This window comes from Phaseolus vulgaris, chromosome 6 (genome assembly GCF_051622355.1).
Source record: "Phaseolus vulgaris cultivar YP4 chromosome 6, ASM5162235v1, whole genome shotgun sequence".
NCBI classification, from domain to species: Eukaryota; Viridiplantae; Streptophyta; class Magnoliopsida; order Fabales; family Fabaceae; genus Phaseolus; species Phaseolus vulgaris.
Window position 1 is genome coordinate 37,064,464 of NC_143503.1, and position 20,030 is coordinate 37,084,493.

The window sequence follows — 20,030 nt, forward strand, 5'->3', positions numbered from 1 at the left end:
GAGTTTGGGCTTTGGGCCCAAATATGATTTATAGGGTACTAAAGGTTATAGGGTTCTGTCTTTGCACAAATAATAGTTGTATCACTGTTAACCATCACGAAAGTGTGTGACAAGAACGGAATTGCAAGAGATAGATTGGGATAAAGGAGATAAAGTAACTGTTCAATTAGGATCACTCATGGATCAAGGTAAGTGCCTATTCCTTCTTCACTTTATGTTTTGTGTGAGAATCATGATATGATAAGATCTTTTAAGAACATAATTGTATGGGTTCAATTTACGTTTATTCATGTTTTGATTTACACGTGGTATCAGAGTCTCGTTGCTCATGTTGTGATTCTCCATTAATGCTTTTCCAAAATCATAAACCCTAATTTTTACGCCATTAACAACGTAAAACCTTTTGAACCCAAACGCAAAAAAGTGGCTGCTGCTGCTGCGACACGGTGACTCATTGTGAGAGGGGTGGTTAACGGCATCCCTGCAGCTTAAGAAATTTTGCTTCATGAAAAAAAAAGCAAATTTGATTTACTGTGCCTTAGGTTATCAATTTTATTAATATTATATTAGAAATATAAAATAATGAAATACGTCAATTTTATTAATATTATATTATAATATAATAAAATGCATGAAAAGAATCTAATTAGTGAATCCATGTATGAATTATTCTCTACCATCATGAAATGCATGAATTCTTTGCTGCACCCCATATTAAAGTTTAATCAATTGTTACTTTTCTGTAATTTAGGTTATGTTATAATGTAATTAAATTTACATTTAAATTAAACTTTAATTAATTAATTAAAAGTGAGTAACGAAAAATTATTTTCTATTTTATGTATCATGTTTTAATGTAATTTTATTTGCATTAAATTAAAGTTTAATTAAAATTTTAATTTAATTTTATTATGTTTTAATGTAATTTTATTTGCATTAAATTAAAGTTTAATTAAAGTTTTAATGAAATTTTATTAACTTCGTTAAATTAAATTTTAATTAATTGACTGAAAGTGAGGAATGGAAAATTATTTTTCCACTTTATGTATTTAATTTTAAATTGAAATTTTGGAATTACTTGTATGATGTATTTGTAATCACCAAAGTGATCAAATATTTAAGTTTTATTTAATTCCAAATTATGGATGAAATTTTATTTCATATAATGATATTATTTATGGAATTATTTGTATGATAGATTTGTAATCACCAAAGTGATCAAATCTTTAAGTTTTATTTAATTCCAAATTATGGATGAAATTTTATTTCAATTAATGATATTATTTATGAAATTATTTGTATGATAGATTTGTAATCATCAAAGTGATCAAATCTTTATGTTTTATTTAATTCCAAATTATGGATGATGAAATTTTATTTCAATTAATTATATTATTTATGGAATTATTTGTATGATAGATTTGTAATCACCAAAGTGATCAAATCTTTAAGTTTTATTTAATTCCAGATTACTGATAAATTTTATTCCAATTACCTATAGAATGGATGCTAAATTATTTATATATATGGGTAAATGGAAATTCATTATTATAGGGCATTATGGATCACCCAAAGGTTGATTAGTTGTCCTTATAATTAATGAATATGATTGTTGGTAGTGAGTATGTGTTATTAGTTTTGCTTGTATATACAAAGATAACAAGTGTTTCTATTTAATGCATACATCTTGCCAAATAAAGTTAATACTATTAGCATCATTATGTTTTGTGTATTAATGAATCTCCCAAAGGAGAACATTAGTATACATAGAATGTTTTCTGAATCTGTATAGTATGTTTAGTTTATGACTCAAAGTATTAATGTTAAGCATGTGTGATCAAGTATTGTTTCTGTATCTTTATGCGAATGAGCATAGCAAGTAATATTAAGTCTGCTCTTCCCAAAACTGATGGTGCAAAAGAATTTATGAAATTTGTGGAAGAGCGCTCCCAAACTACTGATAAGTCTCTTGTTGGGACATTAATGAGTATATTAACCACCATGGAATTTGATGGTTCTCGTACTATGCACGAACATGTCATTGAAATGACTAATATTGCGGCAAGACTTAAGTCTATTGGATCTAGTACTCTTTATGATGGATTATATAGATTGAATCTTGATAAACTATATGCTGAAACTCTTATGACCTCGCATCATAATGTTGGCACTAAACGAAGTTTGGTGAATGAATGTTCTGCTTTCTTGAGGCACAAACGTTTGGGACATATTTCCAAGGAAAGAATGGAGAGATTGGTAAAGTATGAAATACTTCCAAGTTTGGATTTTACTGATCTGAATGTATGTGTGGATTGTATTAAAGGCAAACAAATAAAACACACAAAGAAGGGTGCCACAAGAAGTACTCAGCTTCTTGAAATTATACACACTGATATATGTGGACCTTTTGATGCAAGTTCTTTCAATAAAGAAAGGTATTTTATCACCTTTATTGATGATTTTTCACGTTATGGTTATGTTTATTTACTGCATGAAAAATTGCAAGCGGTGAATGCCTTGGAAGTTTATATAAATGAAGTGGAAAGGCAATTAGATAGAAAGGTGGAAATTTTCAGGTCAGATAGAGGTGGTGAATATTATGGAAAGTATGATGAAAGTGGACAACACCTTGGTCTGTTTGCTAAGTTCCTTGAGAGACGTGGTATTTGTGCTCAATACACAATGTCAGGTACACCACAACAAAATGGTGTTTCAGAAAGGCGTAATCGAACCTTAATGTATATGGTTAGGAGCATGTTAAGTAAGTCAACTGTACCTGTTTCATTGTGGATGTATGCTTTAAAAACTGTCATGTATCTGTTTAACATGGTTCCTAGTAAGGCAGTTCAAAAGACACCTTTTGAATTGTGGACAGGAAGGAAACCCAGTTTGAGATACCTGCATGTTTGGGGATGTCAGGCAGAAGTTAGAATATGCAATCCGCAAGAAAAGAAATTGGATGCAAGAACAATCAGTGGATATTTCATTGGTTATCCGGCAAAGTCAAAAGGATATATGTTTTACTGTCCTACCCATAGCACAAGAATGGTTGAATCTGGAAATGCACGGTTCATTGAAAATGGTGAAACCAGTGAGAGTGATACTTCACAAAATGTGGAGATTAAGGAAGTTAGAGTACAAGTTCCTTTAACTAGTACCTTTACTTCAAGTATTGTTGTTCCTAATGTAGTTGAGTCACTCAACAATGAAGAAGAACAACAAATTAATGATCATGAAGTTAACAATGAACCTGTAGTAGAACAACCACAACAAATAGTATTAAGAAGATCTCAAAGAGAAAGAAATTATGTTATTTCTAATGATTATGTGGTTTATCTACAAGAGTCAGAAAATGACTTAGGTATTGATAATGATCCAGTTTCATTTTCAGACGCCGTCAATGATGATAATTCTGATAAGTGGTTAGATGCCATGAAAGATGAGCTTAAATCAATGGCACAGAATGATGTATGGGACCTTATAGAATTGTCAGAAGGATGCAAGAGAGTCGGGTGTAAATGGGTCTTTAAGACTAAACGTGACTCTCATGGCAATATCGAACGTTACAAGGCCCGACTTGTTGCCAAAGGTTTTACTCAAAAGGATGGCATTGATTATAAGGAAACATTTTCACCTCTTTCTAAGAAAGATTCCTTTAGAATTATCATGGCATTAGTAGCTCATTATGATCTTGAGTTGCATCAGATGAATGTCAAAACTGCTTTTCTGAATGGGGATTTAGAAGAGGATGTTTATATGGACCAACCAGTGGGGTTCATTGAAGAAGGAAAGGAACACATGGTGTGTAAACTTAAGAAATCAATATACGGGCTTAAACAGGCTTCTAGGCAATGGTATCTTAAGTTCAATAATATTATTGTGTCCTTTGGGTTTAAGGAAAACATCGTTGATCGGTGTATATACCTGAAGGTCAGTGGGAGCAAGTTTATATTCCTGATTTTGTATGTTGATGATATCTTGCTTGCAACTAATGATCTTGGTCTATTAAGTGAGACTAAGAAGTTTCTCTCTAATAACTTTGAGATGAAAGATATGGGTGAGGCATACTATGTGATAGAAATTGAAATATTCCGTGACAGATCACAAGGACTGTTAGGTTTGTCTCAAAAAGCATATATTAATAAAGTTTTAGAGAGATTCAGAATGGATAAATGTTCGACATCTCCTGTTCCAATACAGAAAGGAGACAAATTTAGTCTCATGCAATGTTCAAAGAATGACTTGGAACGGAAACAGATGGAGAATATACCTTATGCATCTATTGTTGGGAGTTTAATGTATGCTCAAAACTTGTACACGACCAGATATTAGTTTTGCAGTTGGTATGCTTGGTAGATACCAGAGTAATCCAGGATTGGATCATTGGAAAGCTGCAAAGAAAGTTTTAAGATACTTGCAAGGAACGAAGGATCACATGCTTACTTATAAAAGATCTTATCATCTTGAGGTGATTGGATATGCAGATTCAGATTTTGCTGGCTGTGTGGATACACGAAAGTCTACATTTGGTTATGTGTATCTTTTAGCCAGAGGAGCGATTTCATGGAAAAGTGCGAAGCAGTCAGTCATTGTTGCGTCCACTATGGAAGCTGAATTTGTGGCATGCTTTGAGGCCACAGTTCAGGCTAATTGGTTGCAGAATTTTATTTCAGGACTTGAAATTGTTGACAGTATTGCCAAGCCGCTGAAAATTTATTGTGATAACTCCGCAACAGTCTTCTTTTCTAAAAAAAACGACAAGTATTCCAAAGGTGCTAAACATATGGAATTGAAATACTTTGCCGTTAAAGAAGAAGTTCAGAAACATAAAGTGTCAATAGAACGTATTAGCAATGATCTTATGATTGCTGACCCTTTAACAAAAGGGTTACCGCCCAAAACATTTACTGGTCATGTTGTAAATATGGGCATTATGTCTACTAGTGAATTATGAATGTTGTTAATGCTTATTTGACACTCTGAGCTCATTGATAAATAAAGTTTCTGAAATTTATGTTGTTTTCTACTTTATGTATATGCATGCAAATTATGTTATTGTGTATGGAAAACAAATTATGTTGTTATTGATGACAATGACATTATGTTTGAACCTATTATGAATTTCTCACTATAAAGTCATATTAAGGAGAAAGAATGATATAGTAGTACATGGAAGGAAATGTGTTGATTCAAATGACATGTAACCGCCATGACTCTTATTATTTCTGTATTCTTGATTATGAATAATGATAGAACTAATTTATGTAAGGCCTTTTAAATGCGCATTTATGTCATTATTAAATCATGAAAGTATTATAACTCATATGAGTCAAGTGGGAGAATGTAAGAAATTATGTAAATTAATTTCTATAAAGTGACTCACATGACTTAGAGTTTGGGCTTTGGGTCCAAATATGATTTAATAATAATAATAGAATTAAAGGTCCATTGGTTAATGTGAGAAATATATATATGATGGTATACCTAATGAAAACCTACATCTGATGGAGATTGGGTACTAAAGGTTATAGGGTTCTGTCTTTGCAAATAATAGTTGTCTCACTGTTAACCATCACGAAAGTGTGTGACAAGAACGGAATTGCAAGAGATAGATTGAGATAAAGGAGATAAAGTAACTGTTCAATTAGGATCACTCATGGATCAAGGTAAGTGCCTATTCCTTCTTCACTTTATGTTTTGTGTGAGAATCATGATATGATAAGATCTATTTATGAACATAATTGTATGTGTTCAATTTACGTTTATTCATGTTTTGATTTACAACAACTTCTCAACATATATAAACCTCAAGCAATGGAAACTTCCACCAACTGGAACACTTATAAATATCACTCTTCTGCTTCAAAACTTCACCTCTCTCCTTCAGACTCTCCATAACCGCTCCAAACGCACCCTCTTTCCCTTGCTTTCCACAAACTCCTTCATACTCTCCCTCATCCTCTTCACCATCACGTGCACTTCCAAGTGCGCTCCTCCTCCACCGTAACCGCAAACGGCCACACAAAGTTCCCCACGGCACCGTCCGCTACCGCTGGCTCCATCCGGGGACAGAGGTTCACCGCTTGGAACAAAACCGAACGCTTCAACGACGCCGTTTCCGAGCGAGCGAGAAGCCGAGAAAGCGCATTTCCTTGTTGTAGATTGAGTGTTTGTTGGAGGGTTGTCAATTATTTTTGGTAGAATTTTGGTTGTATTTTTAAGATTGAATTACTCTTAAAATGTTTCACAACTTATTATTTTTTCTGATAAGAAAATATTAATATTAATCACACACATAAATACATAACAATTTCATTACATTTAAAAAAAAATCAAAATAAAATTATTTGGTTGTATGAATTTATAATATATATATATATATATTATAAGAGAAAAAATAATCTAACAAATTTCAAATATATATATATATACATTTAATTTTTTCTTCAATTTATCTTTATTACATTTTCTACCCTTATATGAATGCTTAATATGATTTGGAAAATATGATATTTACATTTTGAAGAAATAAGTTCTAGAATAGATAGGCATTTTGCAGAAAAGATTATATATAAAATTTATAAAAATATTTTTTCTTTACACTCGTATATTTAAAATTAATTATTCTAGGATCATTTTAAAATAAAATATTATATTATAATAAAATAATAATTTTTTTAGATATTAAAAGGGGAAGAAACTGATATCAAATTAACATTGCTAGACTTAGAATACTATTACAACATAGTCCACTTTTATCACTGTATCCTCTCTAAAACATGAAAAACCATACAATCTAACATTACTCAGATACAATCTAACATTACTTGGCTTCAGCTTCAATATCCATCAATAGTGAACCAATAATAGGCTTCAGCTTCAATCAAATTAGTTAAATTACTTGGCAGCAGCCATTTTCTCTTTACTGCAATGTAACTTGGAATGATCCTGCAAAATAATCAGCAAAGCTATATGTATGTGAATAATCTTTCAAATCTTTTCCTCTCTTTTTCATATTTACCCTTTAACACTATCATGCATCATTGTTTGGTATCTACACTAGGACTTCAAAGCTAGTCCGTTAGAACTAGCAACACATTACATCACCACTGGGCTGAATTCACTCTCCGAAGCATTCTTCTTGGTTTACTCTTCTCCTCAACTGGTATAAGGCACTCCATGAGCTGCAAACAAAGAGTAAAAGGAGACGGATCACATTAACAGACATGCAGCACTTCAAAGGTAATTATACCCTTAGATGGGTTTGTTGCCCAACCATTACTTATCGAAGCCATTCTTTGTACAGTTGTAAGAAAAGAGGGAGTTCACTTTACTCTCTGAAGTCTAGAAACAAAAATATTACTCCTGATCTTCAATCTATATTTTACCAAAACATGTAAATCTAGGTATTGATCAAGTGATGCATAGTATGTAGCAGGTGTATGAGTTCCAAGAATATATTTCCAACAAATTCCAAGGACAAGTGGATAACTGACACATGGCACATGAATGTAATTCAAGAGTACATCAAAAGTGTTGTGCCAGTGAGATTGAATAATCCATCAAGAATGGTAGGCGAGACAATTATGATCTGACTGAACGAGCCAACAATGGTAGTTCATCTGGATGACTTGAAAGATCAGTAAGAAGGCAACTGATCCCAAAAGAAAGCAGAAATTGAGATTAAACCTAACCTAACCACTGCAATTATATGCTGTACGCTGATCAAACCTAACCCAAATGTTTGAAAGGCAGTTAAAACGTGAACATTAATTGACTTCTCTGTGGACATTATTACACTTGCAAGGGTGACTCACCCCAAAAACTACTGTAGTTGTTAAAATTGAAGATACAATGTTGAGGAAAAAGCTCAGCAGCATTGAATTCAAAGTTATAAAAGCAAATAAATGAAAGTTGACTTGTTTTCTAGAGGTTTTCAAGAATTACGCCAATCCAGTTACAACACCAAGGTTGAAGCAGAAGGGAAGTGCATACTGTACATACCTCATTCAACCTCTGCCTTCTCCTATCAGCCTGCATATAACAATACCCAATATTTCATAAACTCCTGAATCATATTTAAACCAAAAAAATACAAATCTCCAGAAAGAATCAACCAGGAAAGCCCAGATTTTCACATCAGACGCGACCCGAAAAATTACGACTTTTCATTACCAACCACTGGAGTTAAAGTTGAAAGTTTACACTTGAATTATAGAAAATGCAGAAAATAAGTTGGAGTGAATTTGAACTACATAAATAAATTTAAACATACTCGTTTGGGTTAGCAAAAAGTAACAAAGAGAGAGGGGACAATTCCTCATAATAATAATAATAAATTAATAAAAAAGATGAGGTGTGAGGAATCAAACCTCTTCCTTTAACAAACGAGCATTCTCTTCCTCGAGAATTGTAACCAAAGACTCTAACTCAACTGTATAAGCCTGGAAACAACATAATCATCATCACCACACACTGTCACTCTCCGAACAAGTTTCAAATTAAAAAATAAAATAAAATTAAAAACAAAAAAAGAGAAAAGGGAATAGAAAGAATACCTGTTTTCGTTCCCTGGACCTAGCGGCAGATTCTCTGTTTTTGATCATCCTTCTCTGTTTCTGTTGAGTGGCCCTATCCACGACGACTTCCTGCACGGCCTTTCTCTTTCCCCTTCCTCCGTGAGAGGGCTGAACGGCGTCGTTTCTGGCAACGGAGGTCAACAACAAATCGTGAAGGTTGATTGTCATGTCCTGAGACTGAGTGGGCGTGACCACCTCGTCCCATACCTGAGTCGAAATCGAACTCTGAGATGGCACATCGGGATTCGTGGTGACCACCACCTTGGACGATGCCATGTCGTGTTCTGATTTCCGAGGTTGGAGTTAGTTGTTTTAGAGAAGAGAGAATAGAGAATAGAATGGGAATAAATAATCAACCTTCTTCTCTCACCAAACTCTCTTCATTTCCCCAACACACCCCAACTAAATTCTTCTACGCTAAATCCTGCTACAACTTTTAATACTAAGGAAAATGATGGTTTGAGATCTCAAAAATTACAATTCTTGATGATGTGAGTATAAAAATATATAATAAAAAATAAATTTATAATTAAATAATAAAAAATAAAAAATATTAAAATAATAATAGAGTTGTATAAAAATGGTAGGTTTTTAATATATGATTATCTTCACAACAATCACAAACTAACCATTAATATTTTATAAATCTCGCACACTCCTCTTAAAATGACGTGTTCATGTCAGAGATACGTATCAGACAACCATACTCATAAACATAGTATCAGTTAAGTGTCTAATTCTAAAAATATTTGTTGAATTTCTTATAATTGTAGCATAGATCTAACACAGTTTTAAAAAAAAGAAATACATTAATTTTTTTTAAAACTCAAAGTTATTGTATAAATCTTATTATTATTATAAAAAATAAGGAACAGATAATGTTGAATCAATCATAAAAAAACATTTTTTAGTAAAAAAAAACTGAAACATACTTAGTACACTTAAATCTTTATTGTCAATTTATATAATTCATAATTATATAATATATAGATCGTGTATCGTGTCTTACATTTTAAAAATTATACGTATTTTTATGTTTGTGTCCCATATCGTATTAGTGTCCATGTAAGTGTTTTTGCTACGTAGTTAATATTATTCTCTAACTTACATTTTTGTCGTGCAACACTTCAAAACAACTTTCAAATTCAAAATTAAATTAAGAATTGTGTAAACATAATTAATTAATAAAGAAGAATACACACTTAAAACATTTTCAAATTCATAACAAAATAAAACAAAATAAAAATATTATAATTATTCTCGACCCAATCAATATGATACTATTTGGTCTCGACATAAATAATGTTGACATGTTAACACTCTCAAATTTTCAAATACATTACATATAATTAAAATTAATATATATATATATATTAATTGTTGTGGACATCCTTAATAAAAGAATGTGTTGGAAGATAATGAAATAGAAATTCTCTTTTATTAAATTACGTTGTTATTCTCATTTAATATATAATAATATAAAAAAAACAATAACAAATATATAAAATAGCATACCTTTTTCATATTACAAATGAATAAAAAGTACAAATGTATTTCCTAAAACAAATAAATGTTAATTATTAGGCAATAAAAGAAAAATGAATTTGATTTATATTTATGATTACGATGATAATAATGAATTTGAAAATGGAGTGGTTGGTGGAAGTGTTATTAGTGAAAAGACGCAGTTTGGTATGATTGGTGGAAGAATGAAATGTTTTTTGAGAAGAAAAGATGGATCATGGACAGCACAAAAGATTCGTCTGGAATTAAGTTATTGATTGGTGGAGAAGAACAGAGTCGGCAGAGACCAACTAATATTCTACTGTTCTTTTTTTACAATTAATACAATAAATTAGTACCACAAACTCACATTCAACAAAAAGGAAAAACAAAACATAATATTTTTTATGAAAAGTAGATGAATAAGGTAAATGCGTTTTGATTGCCACTACCAGCCAAAAGCTGAATAAATAATTCGAATTTGCCCTTCTTCTTTTACAAGGTTTATTCCTCACAAAACAAAAATTGGATTTTTTTAAGATATTTTTTATTATATTTTAGATAATAAATTACAGGTGTGATAATTCTTATTTGAGAAAGAAGTATTCAGATTTTGATCAATTTACTAAACATCTATAGTTATAACGATTTCTTATTGTACTCAAATTATTTTCCATTTTATTTTTAATAATATTTTAAAACTATAATACCAAACTAACAATAAAAAAATATCAACATTCAAAATTAAAACATGTTTGAAAAAAACTAATAAATAGTGAAAAGAGAATTGAAAAGAATAATTAGTCTCAGTTTATACAAATTAATCTCTAAATATTTAGAATGCTTGATTCTGTATAATTTAATATAATATACAATAAATAATCTATTTAATTATTTTTTATATAACAAAAAATACATACAAAAATATTAATCTATCAATTTTGTTAATAATGATTAAATGAAACAAATTATTTGTATGTAGGCAACAAGACCTTAGCATATATAATGGAATCTAGCATATGTCTCAATTACAATATCCTAAACTATATTTTAAGACAATTAGTTATTCATAATTTATGTCTAGTTAATTTTGTTTTAATCATAATATTAATCTAGTAAGTTGTATCAAATTGAATCTACTAAAATAATTTTGGATAAAATTTTATATAGTATGATTAAAAAATAATAATTCGATACTCTTGTTTGTGGCATCAATTGGTTATGGTATAGGTTGATAGAGGAATTGATGATTGGTTGTATGGTGTCTTAAATTAATACGCAATTAATGTGAAACACATGAAATCTGAGCTCTAATACTCATGACTGCACGTGAACTTTCTCTCAAAAAGCTTCTTTCAGTAACAGAATATACCTAAGTTTGATTTTTTATAAATTGTGTCTGTACACCTACATAAACATGTACCATGCTATGCTTTTAATAATTTTAAACAACATTTATTTGAAAGTACTATATGGGTTTACACCTATATAAACCACTGTTATAAAACATTTATGAGTATAACACTATGCATAGCCATAAAATTATATGTTATTAACTTGTAAATGAATTAAAACACTATTTTAAAAAAAAATTATTAGAAGAACTTTAATTTATACTTCAACCTTTTACATCCGTTCCTCTTTTCTATATTTAAATTATTTATTAAATTTCATTTTTATTAAATAATATATAATGGAATTTTATTATTTTTTATATACTCTTTTACCTTTGCATGTGTAAGATATTGATTATTTGTTTTTTTCATTTTGCGAAAATGGTTATATTGATAGAGATACTATAAGAAATTAAAGAATATGGTTTCACAATATTACTAATTTATTAATCAAGATAATAATTTATATTTGTGTCAATTATCTAATGTTAAAATAAAATATTATTTATACAAGTTTTGCACTTAATTAAGAAATAACAAGTTGTGGTATAATGAAACCGGAACATATAAAGGCAAGTTAGCTTCTTACAAATGGTGGAAGGATCATACCATTCAAAATTATGAGGTCACAAACCATTCAAAATTATCATTGCTAGGTGTCTTGACAAGTAATTACATTTATAAATAATAAGAATTTATTTAGATAAATATTTAGTAATTTAACTGTGAATTTAAGTTTCATTTAAAATAAAATAAAAATAAGTACTATATAAGGAAGAAAATCCATAACTCATTATGTTAAGATTTTAGATTGAGATGTGATGTTAATTTCTTATATAATTTTGACTCAAGTGTGTTGAATCTCCCAATAAATTTTTCATCAAAAGAGGTAACAAAATATTTTTCTTAATTAAACAGTTAGTAAATAACTATACTATATATATAACAGACAAATGTTTATAAGCATATAGATTGTCTCTTTAGTCTATTAATATATTGCAGAACTTATTAAAGAAGAAAAAAGTATCCGATGAAAATTTCAAATACTTATGATAAAATAAGTAAAATAAAAAATATATATGAATTATTCCAAAAGCTTGTTTAATTTTTTTTAAAAGCCACAATAATTTCAGCTTAATAAGTAGGTAAACTAAAACACTCTGTTTTGTAATAATTTTTATTTGAGATTACAAGTACCTTCATGAGATGTTTAATGGAGAAATAGGCATAATATAACATGATTAATTCTTAAAGAAGTTTTTTTCGTATATATAAATTAAAACCAAAAATCGTATCTATAAAAATCAAATATATATTATATAAGTCAACCACGCGTTAGTAAATTTATAATAACTCAAGTGTTATTATTAATATTTAAAAAATCACAAAATAGAAGAATACATATTTGTGTATTGCATCATAGATGCAAATATTAAGGTTCTTTTATGACCTATTTCATTTCACTAATCCATCCTTTATTCGAAAATTATTGTATTTAAAAAAAAAAACTGTCATTTTGGATAAAACATAAAAGCCAAATATATTTTGGTTTCGTTTAATTTAATATAAATAAAATAAAAAATAAGTTGTTCTTGATTTTAATTCAATCTAAATAGTTAAAAAGAAAATTGAGTTTTGAATTTTTTTTAATCCATTTGAGTTATTTTTTTAATGTAATCGGTTATGAGATGAAAAATGAAATGAAATTGAAGTAAGAGGTGTATTTGTTAAAAAAGGTGATTTTGAAGTGGGTAAAAGGCCCAGTAAGAGAGTGGTTTAAAAGCCCAATGGGTGAAGAAAGAAAAGGGCAAGAAGGAGAGTGGGAAAATTGGCAATAAAAGGCAAAAAGTATGAAGACGAGGGTATAGAAGTAATATTTTGAAAGAAAAAAGGCACGAAAAGAAGAAACGTGATCTTGAAAATGTGGAGATTGGGTGCAGTGTGGGTGAGGTGCATGGTAGTAGCGATAGTGATGAACGCCGTTAGAGTGAGGAGCATACCGAAAAGAGAGTTTGATTCCATGCTGAGCAGCGTAAGAGGCAGAGGGTACCACCTCTTCTGCAACGCAATCGTCACCTCTGATCTACAAATGGACATTCTCTCAGACAACACCTCACGCGCCTTCACCTTCTTCGCTCCCACCGACGCTTCCCTCTTCGCCCTCGACATGACTCAGACCGCCTCCACTTACACCGAAACGCTCCGTTTCCACGTCGTCCCTAACCGCCTCTCCCTCGCGCACCTCCGCCTGCTCCCCGACGGTTACTCGCTTCCCACTCTCCTTCCTCAGCGCCTCCTCCAACTTACGCGTCCCAATCCCTCCGCCATCGCCGTCGGCGGCGTCGACGTTGCTTTCCCCGGCCTCTTTCACGGCCGCTACGTCGTCGTTCACGGCCTTGCTGGAATTCTCAGTCTCCGATCCGACGACTATCCTTCGCCGTCGCCGGTTGTTCCTCCGATTAGTTCCGTAGATCGCTGGTTCTTCTCTCCGAGAAGCAGTCCTAACTCGCCGTCGAACCAACCAGTTCTTGCTCCGCTTACGAATTTCGATCTGTTACACGTTCCTCCGGTTGATGCTCCGGCAGCGGTTACTTGGCCGGTTGATTCTTCGGAGGAGGAACCTGATTGGACAGTTTATGCTCCGGCAGATTCGACTCCGAGATATTCTGATTCGGCAATATCAGAGCCGCCGAAGGGATATTCCGACGGTTTGGTTTCATCTCCGGCGCCTGAAGCATTAGAAGGAATGAGAAAGTGTCTGAATCCAGATGTAGGGTTGGAGGAGTCTGACATGCAGTGCCATTCAGCATAAACTAGCTTCGTACATTTCAATTTGAGTGACACTCACACTGACACTGAATGCTGCATATTCAGATTCTTTTTTTTTTCTTTGGCCATTTGGTGTTTTGAAATTAACAAAAACTTGATTTCTTGCCGTTACCTACACTTGCATGCTTCATTTGTGTTTTTCAAAATCATTTCTAGAACATACTTTTATATTACAGTTTTCATTTCTTCAATTCGTAAAATCAAGTATTTTCCATAAAAAGAATCTGTTTGTAATAAATAAAGTGCAAAAAAAAAAAAAAAAAGGAATCAATGTACCACGAGAAAGTCATTGCAATGGCTGCATCTGAAGCAGTTTTTATGACAAGAGAGCTTCTATCCAAGCTTAGTCATAATTTCACAGGTTCTGAATTGTAAAATATTTGGATAAAAAATTCGTTTCACTTTTGGTTCATAAAACAAGTTTTGGATTGCAACTTTTATTAAAAAAAGTTTGAGATTGGTTAATTCTAAGGAGAAAAATAAAATAAAATTAGAGATTGAAAGATGCTGATTTTGACCATTGGGAAGAAATTTGTTAGAATAGGAATGTATTAAGTTGAAAGCATGGTCAACATTCTAAATTCTTCCAAAGAGAATCATGCTATAATTTGTGTTTCTTCGTTAACAATGGTTACGTACGATGCACGTAAATTTTTTAATTTTCTAAGGGAAAAGTTTGACAAATAATAAACGTATCCACGGGCTTCTATTATAGTAAAGGAATATTAAAAAGTTAATTATTATATTTTTCATTTTCCTTTCAAACCAAATAAACAAAAAGTATTTATTTTTTTCTCTAGTTTGATGTAATGCAAATAATAATGAGAAATTTATAAAAGACGTGTTAAAAGAGAGAGAAAAAAATTATAATTTTTTTATCGTAGGTTGAAAACAGAAATGGTTTATGTTAGTGAGTGATATTCTGAGTCTCCTTTCTGAGGAAGGAACAGAATAAATCAAAATCCTTATGAATGAAGGAGTGATAAATAACTGGCAGAAGCATGTTTACAACGCAACGCGTAAACGTGTAGTTTAAATATAGAAACGATGACGAAATGATGATAATGGCTCCAAAAAAATAAGAAAGAAAGAAGCATGATGGTGTCGACATTAATTGAATAGTAATAAACATTATAAACTCATTTTATAAATTGATATTATGAAATTTAAAATAGATTTAAAATTCACTTTTTAACACGTATATATTTAATATTTAATTTAATATTAGTAAGCGATAAATAACAGTTTTAAAGGCTATATAAAATTATGTGTGGGTTGTGTTTTGTTTCACCCTTTTTTTCTCTCTCAATGGCATGCGAAAATAAAAAGAATGCTGAGAAGCGAAAAAAACCTTGTATCTTCACCCAAACGGAGATTGAGATGGCGAAGCTGCTCATACAACTTAGCAACAGCATCGCAGATTCTAGCAGCACTCATTTGCGGGAAGATGCGCTTAGCTTCAGCAGCAGCGAAAGTGTGGAATGGAAATGGCAAAAGAGTGATGCAGTAGAGGATGTGTTGGCAGATATAGAAGAAGATGAAAGCTTGAGGAGAAGAAAGAACAGGTACCGTTACATTCGAGATTTATATAACGCTACAAGATCAGCTGAGGACAAGTGTACATAATCCTAGGTAGATACTTTTAGAATGCTTCCATGTTTTTTTGCCTGTCAGAAACTTTCACAAATTTGCAGACACAGAGACATTACTATTGTATTATATATCTCAGAACTGCAATATTCAGAAGAGTAAATAGTTTGTATATATTAGCGAGGTTAATCATGTGAGTGGTATTTTATTCAGGAATTTCTCCATATAGCGCTTTTATGTTACTCTACGCTAGAAGCTCAATAAGGTTAAAACAGTAGGAGGCTACACATTGACTCAAAATGTAGTAATTAAGACTTTAAAATTTATTCGTAGTATATTGTGTAAATCTCCAAAATACAACATGAATTTCTTTAAAATTTTCGATAATCAGTACTAGCAAACTATTCTTAAGGAGAAAGCTCATATTTATAGAATGGAAAAAAATGATTTTTCCCACAGTTAGTTGTTCAATGCTGTGGCAAAGAAGAAGATTGAGTATTCCCGGATAATGCTTTAGAAGGTTATGCGCAACCTCTGCCTATTTGTAATTTCACAAGACAAAATATGGTTTAACTGCTATGTAGACACTAAATGCTTCTCCAAGATTATTAACTTACAAGTGAAGAAATCCACAACATCGCATGGACTCCTATGCCAAACACAAGTTTCTAGTTTATTAATAGGGAGGGCAACACTTGTATCATTGGGCGTTACTGCAACACATTCTATGCAAGAAAGTCGAGTTGATAACAGATTAAGGCAACTAGAATCCAAAATTCAATTATAATGACGTAAAGAATGTATGGGATTACTTTCTAAAATTATAATCCAACTAATAGATAAAAATAATCAGCGTTAATATTGAATTGTCCACAGTAATTTAAATTATATTCCAAAATTATCGTACTAACAATGAAATTAAGATTTTCATGACAAACAATTCAGAAAACATGATAAAATTTAGGTTTTATTTTATTTTACTATATCATCTAACAATTAATTAAAATAAACGTTAACTACTTCAAATAAATTTATAACTTCAGTATATAAAAACTAGGTATCTCAGACAATCTGTTTAACTGTAATCAATGATATCTTGTAGTTTATCGCACAGTGAATGTACCACAACAAAATCCCACACGCCAAACAGTAGGAGTGGCGGTACGTTGAAGTAATATCTATAAACAATCTAATTCGTACGGTGTCGTACAAACAATAGATTAAGACAAATATCAAAATATTCAGTATATATACAGACGGACATTTCTTCCCAAAACAAGTCTAACTTTTATAACTGTTCAAATGTCATATGAGAGAGACTGAGAGAGGCGTGTCGAATAACTACCAAGTGAACTTCACCAATCGGTGCTGAAGTCCAAACACATAGAGGTTGGCTACAAAATTATCAACAGTATACATTCACTTTCAACAACATAGAATGTTTGATTGATCAATTTGAGAATAATTTCTTATAAAATAAAACGTCTAATTCTTCATAACTAAAAGCTTCAATGCTCAAGATGGAAAACATATTCTGTCAACCGCTGTAATTTACTATGATCAAGTTTCTGCTCGGTCACAACAGGTTGCTTCTTCACAATAAACATCCGAGAGGCAGGGTCCACAGTCCAGCCTTGCTGTAGTACATCTAAATTATACAACCAAAAATGTCAATAATAAGGAGAGGGTGGAGACAGTCCAGGTACAAAATATAATCAATATCCACTTTCTAAGGCTTCTAGATAGTGAAAATCACTTACAATTTGTAGCATCATCCTCATTCATTCCCAGAAATAAAGCAGTGTCTTTAATGCTTATTGTTGAATAAGCAGAGAGAAGCAGCTGAAACATCTCCTTCGTGTAAAGTTCTGGAAGAGTCTATTGGTGTTAACATTTTCATCGTACTAAACACCAGATATAGATGCACAAGACTTGTTGTGAATTCAAGCTATTTGGAAAGTCATATAAAACTAAGAAGCATATTTAATCAAACAAAGCATAAGTTACTTTGGAAGCAGCACAACACATTACTACTTTTATGCAATATCCATAGAACCTCTATCTTCAGACATGTTAGCCCAAGAAATTACAACATTCATCTACATCTTTTCATGTTATTTATCTAGGGGGGAAAGGAAAGTCCAACCAAAGCATATTTTTAATTCTTTGAGGTTTGAACTATGATACATTTTGTTCTCATCAAACTAAATTATAAGGTGTCATTGCTTTCATCCATTACGGCAATCACAGCAAAAACAACACTGCATAGTGTTACATAAAACCAATAACACTTTAAACAAATTAATTGATCCAAAAATACACGCTTCACCAATTCCCCGACCCAGAAAGCATAACATAAAGTCTATAATTAACATTCAACAAAAGTTACATGTAACGGGTTATAATAAAAGTGAGGACAACATTTTGATGAAGCAAGGATCTCGGATAACAGCTTTCGTCTCAGAAATTGAACAGAATTGACATATATACAGTTGGATTGTTTAGAAGACATTCGAAGTGACAAACTGAATAGAATGGTGCATTAATTATAGTGAGGATATACAATTCGTAACAGTTTCTTTAGTCTTGCCTGAAAATGCAGCGACTAGGCCTTGGACATCCTGACTCCAATCAAAGCCACGGATTGCCTCGTGCACTCCAGCATAGTCACGTAACCAGAGCTTTTGACCGATTTTCCAAACCGCGGCAACTTCAGGCTGGCTCTCTTTGATTGAGGAAGGTATTGATTTCCAAAGAAAGCGCGCACTGTTGCTGCAAAACCACAACAACACTTCCAAATTGAGACACACACACACACACGAGCGCGTATTAAAAGAATCAATTGCATAACAGCAATTATTTATTTCAGAAGCAACATGCGTGTAAAGTAACAGCCATTTCGTTGAGATATACAGTAATGTAGAGCGGGAAAACGAGAAGAGAATTGAAAGATAGATACATGTCGTGAACGTAATAGTGAGAGAGGAGGTGAATGGCGTAGGGCCAATCGTCCTGGTAAGCAATGCCATCAGCTGCAACCTGAGTGAGGATTCGTGAATTTGAAGTAAGTCACAAGCCCTAAGAAAAGGGAAAAGGAACAAGATGAAATAGACAGGTACCTGAAGCATTAGGTTATCGCATACATCCGCAACTTTCTCGTACGACTTCGAATCCAACGTAGCTTTCACCGAAGAGAAATCCATCACTCTCCTCTCCGATCAAATGAAATCCCTGTAGCAGCTAAACTCAAAAACTCAAACTAAACGCTAACCTCGAAATTCAAATAAAATGGGCAGTGAATAACTCTCTTACGCAACCAAACACGGCATTAGCGGAGCCATACCTCAATTCGATGCGATGAGAATGAAGATTGAAAAGCTCAAACCAGATTCTATTTCTCCGGCCAAGACCTATATATATTCTATGGTAACGACGTCGTTCTTACTCAAATTTGTATCCGTGACAGTGCCAAAAAGTGTGGGCTTTTCCAGCCCAACAAAGTATTGGGTAAGTGTATGCAAGGTCCATAGGGCCCAATATTAAAAAATAGGCTGCTTCTTCCTGCACCTCCATACCTTCTTCTCTCACCTCCATAGATTTTCGTATTTCCAAAACTACCCCTATGTAATATTCCGGATTACATAATCCGAAAGTCATTTTTCAAATTTGTAATTAGCTTCCGGATTATATAATCCGGAAGTCTTTTTTCAGATGCATGATTACTTTATGAATTACGTAATCCGGAAGTCTTTTTAACTTCCGGATTATGTAATCCAGAAGTCTTTTTCCAAATGCGTTTCCAGATTACATAATCCAGGAGTTATTCTATGGAGTGAGACAAGAAGGATAAAAATGTATTTTCATGTTGTGTATGGAGGTGCCAGAAAAAGATATGGAGGTGCAGGAAGAAATAGTCTAAAAAATAATGGGTGAGTGAGATTACGTTGCCATATTCTGATCTCGTAGTTGGGCAAACATTACCCAATAATTTAAAAAGAATAAGGGTATTACGCCCCCACTTTATTTAAAATACCAGAATTATTCTTGATAATTTTGGATGATTAAATAGAGATTTGTAAGCAAAAGGTTTCAGAATAGAAGTTCTATAAGCAAGTATGTTTCCGGAATAGAAAAT

At 32.0% G+C, this 20,030-nt stretch overlaps 3 protein-coding genes across 6 annotated transcripts; 1 reads left to right on the forward strand and 2 right to left on the reverse strand.

Moving 5' to 3' along the window:
- Positions 1–6,691: 6,691 nt before the first annotated feature.
- Positions 6,692–9,048, reverse strand: LOC137832839 (bZIP transcription factor 12-like). 2 transcript variants are annotated; one of them, XM_090304096.1, is made up of 5 exons: positions 8,559–9,048; positions 8,373–8,444; positions 8,005–8,034; positions 7,103–7,184; positions 6,692–6,948 (listed from the first exon to the last, which is right to left on the reverse strand). In XM_090304096.1, exons 1-4 carry the CDS (start codon positions 8,853–8,855, stop codon positions 7,104–7,106), a joined length of 480 nt encoding a protein of 159 aa, XP_090160222.1. In that variant the 5' UTR covers positions 8,856–9,048; the 3' UTR covers positions 6,692–6,948; position 7,103. The 2 variants fall into 2 exon arrangements, with proteins under 2 accessions (XP_090160222.1, XP_068497296.2); XM_068641195.2 differs by having other exon boundaries at positions 6,692–7,184.
- Positions 9,049–13,339: 4,291 nt separating this feature from the next.
- Positions 13,340–14,416, forward strand: LOC137832842 (Fasciclin-like arabinogalactan family protein). The gene has a single exon (XM_068641197.2). It carries the CDS (start codon positions 13,398–13,400, stop codon positions 14,286–14,288), a length of 891 nt encoding a protein of 296 aa, XP_068497298.2. The 5' UTR covers positions 13,340–13,397; the 3' UTR covers positions 14,289–14,416.
- Positions 14,417–17,158: 2,742 nt separating this feature from the next.
- On the reverse strand, positions 17,159–19,404 carry COP9 (COP9 signalosome, subunit CSN8). Of its 3 annotated transcripts, none has more exons than XM_068641198.1 (6): positions 19,239–19,404; positions 19,015–19,126; positions 18,855–18,934; positions 18,486–18,667; positions 17,656–17,763; positions 17,159–17,543 (listed from the first exon to the last, which is right to left on the reverse strand). In XM_068641198.1, exons 2-6 carry the CDS (start codon positions 19,096–19,098, stop codon positions 17,404–17,406), a joined length of 594 nt encoding a protein of 197 aa, XP_068497299.1. In that variant the 5' UTR covers positions 19,099–19,126; positions 19,239–19,404; the 3' UTR covers positions 17,159–17,403. The 3 variants fall into 3 exon arrangements, with proteins under 3 accessions (XP_068497299.1, XP_068497301.1, XP_068497302.1); XM_068641200.1 differs by having other exon boundaries at positions 19,015–19,135; positions 19,239–19,320; XM_068641201.1 differs by having other exon boundaries at positions 19,208–19,318.
- Positions 19,405–20,030: the final 626 nt, after the last annotated feature.

Coding starts and splice junctions, on each gene's coding strand:
- LOC137832842 (XM_068641197.2), top strand. CDS start 13,398: ATGTGGAGATTGGGTGCAGTGTGGGTGAGGTGCATGGTAGTAGCGATA.
- COP9 (XM_068641198.1), bottom strand. CDS start 19,098: ATGGATTTCTCTTCGGTGAAAGCTACGTTGGATTCGAAGTCGTACGAG. Junction 18,668..18,854: donor CACTATTACGTTCACGACAT/GTATCTATCTTT, acceptor GTGGTTTTGCAG/CAACAGTGCGCGCTTTCTTT. Junction 17,764..18,485: donor CCTAGTCGCTGCATTTTCAG/GCAAGACTAAAG, acceptor AGACTCTTCCAG/AACTTTACACGAAGGAGATG.
- LOC137832839 (XM_090304096.1), bottom strand. CDS start 8,855: ATGGCATCGTCCAAGGTGGTGGTCACCACGAATCCCGATGTGCCATCT. Junction 8,445..8,558: donor GGTCCAGGGAACGAAAACAG/GTATTCTTTCTA, acceptor TGTTGTTTCCAG/GCTTATACAGTTGAGTTAGA. Junction 8,035..8,372: donor CTCGTTTGTTAAAGGAAGAG/GTTTGATTCCTC, acceptor TGTTATATGCAG/GCTGATAGGAGAAGGCAGAG.